The sequence below is a fragment of the Montipora capricornis genome, chromosome 1 (assembly GCF_036669925.1).
Source record: "Montipora capricornis isolate CH-2021 chromosome 1, ASM3666992v2, whole genome shotgun sequence".
Lineage (NCBI taxonomy): Eukaryota > Metazoa > Cnidaria > Anthozoa > Scleractinia > Acroporidae > Montipora > Montipora capricornis.
Window position 1 is genome coordinate 17,250,873 of NC_090883.1, and position 10,000 is coordinate 17,260,872.

Here is a 10,000-nt window from a genome sequence, read left to right on the forward strand (position 1 = left end):
TAGCCAATCACAGAGGAGCAAACGTTGTGACGGCTGCAAGCCGTCACACCAAACTCCAACTACGCTTCCTTGGAGTTCCGAATGCTGGATTTTTTCAATTTTATTTGAGGTCCAGCGCTTCGAGTTTTGGACGGATTTCAGATATAATGGCATGAAAGGAAACCTCTGGGTTTCAGCTTGCTTGGTGCGTGATTTGAAACCTGTACGATAGGAATTTGTTTGTGAGTTTTAGCTTGATTGGTGCGTGATTTGAAACCTGTACGATGCGAATTTGTCAGTGAAAATCGGCTTGGTGCTGGAGCGATCCGAAATCGAGCTTTCCACCCTTGTTTTACTATTGGTACGCAGAGGTGAACGTCGAACACAAACCCTTCATTTTTCTCGGTATTTTTAATTTTTTAAAAGCGCTCTACTACATGTAATTCTACTAAGTTGTAGAAGGACACGGCCGGTTTTCCCAAAGAGGGTCACATTTTTAAACGACGCACTACGAATCCTCTGATCCGGAACAATCGATACAGATTATTAATTCACTTGCCAACAGAATCCAAGATTTGCCCAACGGATAAGGTTAATAAATATTATACATCTGACGTATGAGACTAACGCTCTAACGGTTGAGGCTAAACCCCTAACGGACGAGGCTGACGCTCTGACGGATGAACCTAACGTTCTGACGGATAAGACTAACGTTCTAACGGATGAAGTTGACGCTCTGACGGTTTCATGTAAACTTCTAACGGACGGCTAACGGATATCTAACGCTTCGGTCAATTTAACGGTTTAGCGTTAGTGTACGTTTTCCCGTGGAAGGTCACATTTGTATTTTTATTTAACTTTATGTATGTACATATTTATCTTTTTATTTTTAATTTAATTTTTACTTTTATATGTGTAGTATTGGTTTAATAGTTTAATTAACTTATTGTTACACACATGTGATCCTATTCATATGTTAACACGCACGTTATAAATAATAAAGATTGATTGATCTCGCATTGTTCGCGTTCGTGATGTCGAAGATGACGGGTCTGACCTTTCGTGGCAAAAAAACGAACGAGGTCCGTATATTCACGTATCACACCATCCATCGTCCATGTTGGAGGCACAATGATGACAGACGTATGCAATCACGATGACGCCTCATGGCCCACCGATGCTCTTATGGACTAGAAACTCGCCCGCCTCGCAGGCAATGGTCGCACGCCGTGTTCCAACCTTGCCTAAGACCACCACCTTTTTGACTCATGATCTGACGATGCTTTTTCAAGGAATGTTTACGACGGGTCATCTTTCTCAAAGCTTGTTGATACGGTTGTAACTTGGCCAGGGTGGACAACAATGCGGGAAGTGTCTGATGATCTGCTGCTTTCAAGATACTCCAAAGAAATGGGAGTTGACATCCAATATGCCACGACATGATAAGACAATCCTTGGTTTTGGACATGTTCCCTTTATACTTAATTTTGATGTCGTCATCGGGTGGCAGCTTCCAACCCTTTTTTGAGGCTGTAACCGCCCGCGGCTCCCGATGGTCATGCCTTTTCCGAACGTGACCAGAGGTCCACTGCTTTCGGCCAAACTGACTTCAATCACGTCCAAGTACAGGCGACATAACAGTAACTATTGGATGTGTAGAGGTTCGAAATACACCGTGCCCACACCACTTCATCGGTAATAGACTTCTCATAGTAAAGGATGCGACGCATCCCCCACGAGGTTACTGTTCATCACATGTAAATACAAGAACAAGGTCCTCGATGTCGGGGTGACGGCCTGTTCGAAAGCCTTATTGGGATTCCGAAACGTCCACTCCACCGTCTGACTCAGGACGAGTTTGTCGTCCGATCTGGTGGGGACGGACCACAGACGATTTTTAGGCCACTCAGTCGAATTCACACGGGTCATTTTCTGGGCATCTTTGTCATAGCGGGAATATTGTTGGATCCATCCTTCTTTTTCGTCAACCATCCACATGTTTCTGAATGAAAAAACTTATGTTGGCTGAGTTGGCATCGCGTAAGGTCTTCCGTTCCATCACAGTGTCCTCTCCTTCCCAACGAAACATCACCCGTCCATGGTCGAGCACACTCCCACCTTTGGAGCTTTGCTTTGGAACGTCCTGTTTCTCTGCCATTCCATCTGATGAAGAAGACCTTTCATGAATCCCACCCCATCGACGATGGCCGATTGGTTTCAAATGAGATCATCACAGTGTACCGTATCTGTTTGGATATAGATTCGGTAGATTCGGTCGGCATCCACTCGGTACTGGTTCCATAACAAACTGTCTTTGTCGGGATCAAGCAATTCTTTGGTCGGGCATGGACACAGAGGTCAGACCCACTTCCCAGTCTCAGTCAAATTTCACAGGATGCGGTAAACAGACTTTGAAAGCACTGCTGGTATTAGTCCGGAAATTCTGGTGAGACATTGCTGAGTAAAACGACGCAATCCATGAAGTCAATGACGAAAATGCAATCGGATGCGAAGACGTCCATCCACTTCGGTCACACTAACTTGTACGATCTCAACCTTGGAGCCACGGAGACGAAGATACTCGACATGTTGAGGTTCCCACCACATCCCCTCGTTTTTATAGGGGACACTCCGGAGCAGTTCGTTGTAAGTCTCATCCACCCATTGACTTTTTCGATCAAATTGACATACACGTACAACAGACATTCCATGACGGGAGGCTGTGTCATCGCATGGAATCGCGCATAGCCTTGTTAATCAGAATGAAATGCCAATGGTACACGTTGGATAAAACATGAACCTGACACCGTCATCTAGAGTTTTCCATCCCTGTGACTCCACAACCCACATAACAGGTCGTTTCTGAAATCCGTTCAGATAGTCTTTGTAGACGGATCCATCATAAAACCACTCCTCCGTAAAATCCACTTTGGGTCCTCTCTTGTCTTTCGGTACCAGAAGGAGATTTGGACCTTGTACAACGTGATCTGGTTCATTCCCATCAGCTGTACGGTACTTGATCCAACCCTTATTCAGAGCCAATTCGACGTTGATTCCAAAATACATCCATTTGACCAATTCGATAAGGGTCTCCGTATGATCCATCACCAGATCTTTCCTGTCCCATGGGAACGTCATGGTCATCTTTCTCTTGACCGTCTTGTCTCCTACTTGAATGTCGCGATCCAGAGTGTCTCCCACGTATGATAAGCACGTTCGGTCCAAGCATCGTCATCAACCAGACCATATAGATGACAAAATGACTCCACTTATAGTCGATCCCTTCTTTCATGGCCTTGAACACACCCAGGATATCGATGGGTCCGTCAGTAGGGAATCCATCCCATTCGTCTGCACGTCTAAGCACGTTCATCAATTCCCAACAGAGCCAAGTCAAGAAACGCCGACGGACACACACAGATTTGAGGGTTCAAAATGACTCCACTTAAAGTCGATCCCTTCTTTCATGGCCTTGAACACACCCAGGATATCGATGGGTCCGTTAGTAGGGAATCCATCCCATTGGTCTGCGCCTCCAAGCACGTTGATTAATTCCCAACAGAGCCAAGTCATCAAACGCCAACGGACACACACAGATTTTAAGGTTCAAGCTTTTATTATTTTATACTCTAATCGATTTCGATCTCATGCATTTTCAGTTGTTCAAAACAAGCATGCAATAGTCCGGGCGTGATGGGCGGGTCTCTTCTAATTGCTAGGACCACCTCTGCTGCAACTCTTTGTGTTCCTTCCACTTCTTCTTCTGAGCCAACCATGGCCGCTTTGTCATGTACTTCTCTAGTTCTGCCTGCAACTTTTCCTCGGGCAGACATGGCACTGGAATCACCTTGAAGGGGTGCTTCCATTTATTCCAACTCTTGCTTTTTTCTGGTCCAGTGGACCATCCACTTCGGCCAACCCACTGGATTTCTCCTTGCGTTTTCCTTTCCAGCCATTCTTTCTGACCTCTTGCAGTCGGTGCCGAAAGATCTGGTCCCACCACTCGGGTTCCAACCACTGGAAGAATCGACAGGGCATGTTCTGGCAACACGTCAAGAAAAAGCGTCCCACGTTGGGGAAATCTGGGTTCATCGTTCGTACAACTTTACTCTTCTCCCCACAATAATAGTGCCATGGTCCTTTCTTGATATCGTGATGGAGTTGCTGTGGTACCTCAGCCAGCCATTCATAGGCTCGATGTGCACCCACCACCCAAAACGGACACACCTCGCCGTACTCTTTACAAAAGACATCCAAAGGACGGATCACCCCAGGTCTGGTTCTCGCCTGACAGAGTCTCTTGGAATGGACACAAAGGTATCTTGGGCTCTGGGGGTGGCTCCGGTAGGGTCACAATCAAGGGTTTCAAGACTGCACCAGGTTCTAAGTGAAGTGCTGGCTCAAAAGTAGTCACGCCGGCTGGTTCTTGAGGTTCTGGTTTCACCTCTGCAGGGGTCACTACCACAGATCCTTGTGCAGGAAATAAGGGTTCCACCATCTCTTCGTTGCTGGGCAAATCCAAATGAGGGACTGACTCTAACAGTTCTTTCAATTCCGCACTGAAAGGCATCCATGCCACCATCTCTGTTGGTGGTGGTGGGTCTGAGGTGACGAGAGTGTCCAAGGTTTCAGCGGCCTCGTTGAACTCCGCTTCGTCTCGTTTCTTTTTCTCTTCCCACTTTTTCTTACACCGCTCTGCATCTTTTTGACGGCAGATTTCCTTGATGCCCTTCATGATCTTGGCGGGCGGTTCAGCCCTTTTGTGGACGACATCTTGTTTCTTGCTAGCACGAGAATGTTTAGCTGGTTTCTTCTTCTTCTTCTCCTCCCTCTCTTCTGGAAACAGATAGTGAGCAGGCAACAGGTCTCCATACTGCCAAGAGATACTCATCTTCTCAACTGACAACGATTTAAGTTCGTCTCACGTATTTATGGTTTGATGACAGCACGTGATGTAAAATTCCAGGGTCTGTCATTGGTTCTTGTGGATGGAGTCACATTGGCTCCTCAGAGTGGCGTCAAGGACATTCAAGGTCAGTCACATTCCGTCCGCTCTGTCATTGGTCTTTAGAAAGTGGCGTCATCTTCTGTCCACATGAACACGCTTTGGTATATAAAGAGTCGCGGCAGCCAAAACGGTTACTTTGTCTGACCTTGTAGCTCAGTCGCTAGAGCAGCAGTGATCTAACTCGAAGGTTGTGGGTCCAATTCCCACCCTGGTAAGAGTTTTTCTCTGTCCTTATGTGGGCCCATTTCCATTAGTAGGGCTAACGCTCACATGGCTCATAATTGTGGGGTAGAAAACAAGCACTTCACATTACACTCCAGTTTGTCATGAGCTTGGAGAGGTGCTGTAGATGTATAGACTTGTTGCTGGACACTCTCTTGTGTGAGTGCTGCAAAGAAGATAAAGACAAGGAAACAGACCTCATAGACCTGACGACTTGGATTCTCCATCAAAATTGTTGTCAGTGTCATTTGCTACCTCCTCCGGAAAGAGAACAATCTCGATGTGCCACTCCAATACAAAGACAATCGGACTACAAAAGAATGATGTGAGGTTGGAAGTGTGCTATCGATGCTTGGACGTCCTGCTAGACCATTTGTTGTGTGAGTGTTACAAGTAACTGAAGAGAGAAGCAAACACTGTGCATTTTTACCTTCCACATACTCATCCGAAAAATTGGTTTCTGCCTTGAGCGGGACTCAAACCCACGTCTTCCTGATTACTAGTCGGGCATGCTAAGCCACTACACCATCAAGGCCACATCACTTGTTTTGGAAAGCCGATCTTTTAACATGTTTTCAAGGTAACAAAAAGAAAATTGACTTTGAAATTTGACTACTCAAATCCTCTCCATTCTTGAGATACAAAGGGAATTGTGACACCCGAAAATGGCCCGTAAAGTTTTGGGACCCTTGAGAAACGGGCCCTAGTTTTCGGGCCTATTTCCCTGTATATCTTCGCATTGCAGAGGTTCCAAGCCATCAAACTTTGCAATCCTCTTAGTTTTTCCTACATTGAAAACATGTTAAAGGATAAGCTTTTCAAAATAAGCAGATTGCAGTTTGTCGACTGGCTTTTCCGGCCCGAAAAGTTCTCGGAACTTTGGAGAAACAGTTCCCTGTGGCCCGTTTCTTGAAAGTCCCGATAACTTCTCGGGCCCGAAAAGCCATTTGTGAAACTGGCAACAACTAGTTTTGGAAAGCATTACCAATTATATACCCCCCTGTTCTTGAGATACAAAGGGAATTGTGACACCTGAAAATGGCCCGTAAAGCCGTGCAATTTGACCGTGAAGACCGTGTTGGATCGTGTGCGGCTGCTGAGTTCTTTGGCGGACACATCCTGTTCCAAGGACATGTCCTTTGGGAACTCCTAGAGTTTTAACCTGTAAAGTTACGGGGTGTGCGTGACATTACGGAACTGTGATGACTTTAAGGAGATTCTTCTCGGATGTGACTGGTGGGATGATTGTGTTCTGGATCCTCTCATTGGCCGGCCGCATCCAAATCAGCATTCATAATAATAAACTAGGGTGCGTGTGCAGTGCACCGTCTTCTTTTTGGCGTGACGGGTGGGATGACTGCGTTCTGGATCCCTTCATCGGCCTGCCACGCCACTAAGGAACATTCTTGTACATAGTGACATTTTTTGCCTTTTTCTTTTTCTTGTACAAATAGTACCGTTGTTTTTTTTTCTAGTACATTAAAACCTGTTGGATTTCAAATTTTTCTCTGGTGTTTTTTTTTTTTCTGACCGCGAGGGGCCTGGGTCTCTGTCACGCAATCCCTCTCTCGAAGGATGTGACGTCTTTGTTTGAATTTCCTGACCGTTATCTTTTTTTCCCAACATGGCAAGCAAAACACCCCAACCTGTTTCCTGAGGGTCCGCAGACAGAGAGGCGTCACGTGTCTGTGACGTCATTGTTAGAATTTTGAATTTCCCGCCTTGCGTACGTTTGAACTAATCAGCTTGCTCCAATTCCAACCGTCAAAAGGGACGCGAACGAGCCCCCACGGCCCCACCACGACTCACCCCCATTCGCTATTTTCGAAAATCCCAAATCCCATAATACAGTTCACTTTGGGGGCTATTTGCATTAAAACAATGGATATTCAGTTCACTGAAGCATGATACAGTCCCAAAAGTAAATAACATATTGTTTATATGTAAAGAAGCCCCCGAAACGGATTGCATTATGGGATTTGGAAAATAGTCAATTGCATTCTTAAGCTAGTGAGTCTTTGACTTCATTTTCTCCCCGATGCAGCTCTCTCAAAAATTTAAAGTTAGTGATTGTGGACCATTCTGCTGCACGTATTGTGCTCCAAGGTCCTTTCGAAGGCAATGTGTTTTTTGACCAAAGCACAAGATAAAGGAAATATAACGGACTTTTTAACGCGTTCATCACAACACCCACATGAAGATCTGCATCAGCAAGAATGATACAATAATTGTCACCCGTACCTAAGCAACCGCCTAGCCTTACTAGTCCTCTCTAGCCCAGTCGTTAAGCAACTGGTAATTTTTCAAGAAGAGCTCGCTCAACCGACTGTTGCCCGACACTTTAACGAATCATATTTTTGACCCGTGGTCAACGGTTGGCCGACAGACGACCGAGTGTTGGTGGACAGGTTTTTGGGGGAGCTTTTCTTCAAACTTTCCGAGAATCCAAACTAGTAATCTGTAAGTCATAATTTTGTGTTCCTCTTAGGAGAAAGCGGCTTTTTTCCAGGTCCCTCAACCCTCCGCCAAACCGTTATAGTTCAATATATCTCAGTCTTAGGTAGCAATTACAAAGTGTTTCGCTCAAAATGTCCAACAATCCTCTATATTTTCTTACAGGACATCCATGGTTCTTTGCCCTTGGAGCAGGAAAGTGACTCGGATGATTCATCACTGCAAGATCTTGGTGAAGTTACTCAGTTTGGATTAACAAATGCTCTTTCTCAGATGGCTAATTTGACATTCATGGCTGCAGCCCCTGGTAAAGTAATTTCTTCTCTTCCCTATTGCAGCCATGGAGATTATTACCATTGTAACGACAATGATGAAACTAACCCTTTTCTCGATCTGTTGAGCAAAGTTGAATTGCCTGGGCTCTGAACACGTTAAACAACCCTGGTACCTGTTTGCTTTAAGTGGTATTGTAGGAGGAGTAGTTTTTCTGACACAAACAGCTTTTTTGTAATGACAATAAGGCAATCCTTCTACACTGTACGTCACACTTATTCATCATGGCAGCGCCCGAGAAATTTGAAAGGGAAAGTAAGCGATTCTAAAATCATTTTGCAATACAAACGTTAGTTCTAAAAAGAGTCGAACCAATTTTGTAGCAAATGTGCTTTCCAGCGGTTTAAAGCCCTCTTTTTCTAAGAGGTTTATTTAAACCGGATAACTCATGCACACTCGCGCTTAGTTTGCTGGCTGCTATCTCGCGGTTGATAGATCGGTGTGCATCGCGAGTCTCTCTTTAAATGCCAGGCCCCAGTTATTCGAAGGGTGGATAGCGCTATCCACTCGATAAATCACTTTCCACTGGGTAAAATAATCAATTGGTTTCGCTTGTCTTTATCTGCTGGATAGTGATCTATCCGGTGTAGTTATCCACCTTTTGAGCAACTGAGGCCTGATAAAGAGCATTGATTATATTGATGGATGCGTAGGTTTGGGGCTAAGGGTTTCAGTTTTTTTGGCCTTCATGGGTTCTCAAGGACACTGTCTCGAATGCGAAAGGGGCTGCTGGGGTCGGGATGAATTTGTGTAGGAAGCAAGTTGTCTAACATTCCATGATTTTGCCTGTATGCTTATTTCTATCCCTGTTCGTTTTCATCAGAGCTTATTCAAGAAGGCGAGAAGCAGGTAGCACGTCGGGTGTCTGCATTAAGTGCCAGTGGATCAAGTAAGGGAGAGACAGGTGTGTATTTCTGGTTGATTTGTCTGCTCAGTTAGATCAGCACTGAGCTGTGTATGTAAACCTCAGTCAGGTCAACACTCGGGCCAAGAGTTTAGCGCATGAGAAGAAAGACTGCATCAAATGATAAGACCTTGTAGAGCACTTGTTCTCGGGACACTTTCACCTGATCTCTGCCGGAGACGTGGGAGGTAGAAGTACCCACTTTGACCACCTTACTGTTCGCAAAGAGTATGAATGTCTTTCTAGTTCCCAGTCTTGCGCGGTGAAAATACGGTGCGACGAACCGAAACGACGAAATGGCAAAACGAAGCAAGGTAATAAACAAAGCGAAACGATGAAACGAAAAGACAAGGCGAAGTAACGAATTAGACCGACGAAACTGGACGACGAAACAACGCACGTCCAGAATTGGACGGCAAATTGACAAAACGAAGTAACGAAATGAAAAAAAAAAAAACAACGACCAAACAATATAATAATTTTTTGTCTACGATTTACCTGCATATTCAGGTGGCTTCAACAGGATTCGAACCCATGACCTCTTCCCGGCGATGCCAGTGCAATGCTTTACCAACTCAGCTATGAAGCCACACAGCTGGGAGCAGTTCAATTTGTTGTTCTTATTTGTTTACGTGAAGGACCCATTCGTCGTTCACCGTATGCCATGCACCAGTTGAGCTATGAAGCCACACAGTTGGGGGAAGTTCAATTTGTTGGGCAAAATTTTTTTTACGCGAAAGACTCTACATCTAGATGTTCCAACACTCGGCAAAGTCCCTTTTGACTTGTGGCGTTTTCTGCTTAGGTGGCCTGATACACCACCAGCCTTTTCGAGGCATCACTGCCAATCCGGCCACTTCTGCTGGAGAGAACACACATTTACAAAGGACAGCGACAACACCGGGAACTTTATTCTCTACTCTTCTCGAATAGTGTGTGGGTTCTTTTTAAGTCCCACAGGGAACTTATTAACAACATAAAAGATATATGTGAGACGGAGCCTACGGTTTATAGTCCTTATCCGAGAAGACTTGGAAGTCTAACCATTTGCGGGTGTAATTACTAAGGCAGCACTTTCTCAACCAACTGAGCCACCGGTG

At 45.2% G+C, this 10,000-nt stretch overlaps 1 protein-coding gene across 2 annotated transcripts in view; it reads left to right on the plus strand.

Moving 5' to 3' along the window:
* LOC138015564 (cation channel sperm-associated targeting subunit tau-like) overlaps positions 1-10,000 on the plus strand; it is a 51,614-nt gene that overhangs the window by 39,727 nt on the left and 1,887 nt on the right. The window contains exons 11-12 of one of the 2 annotated variants that reach the window (XM_068862743.1): positions 7,829-7,970; positions 8,820-8,900. In XM_068862743.1, coding sequence (XP_068718844.1) covers positions 7,829-7,970; positions 8,820-8,900 — 223 coding nt within the window. The remainder of the gene's footprint in view (positions 1-7,828; positions 7,971-8,819; positions 8,901-10,000) is intronic. The other variant, XM_068862672.1, reaches the window with a different exon arrangement.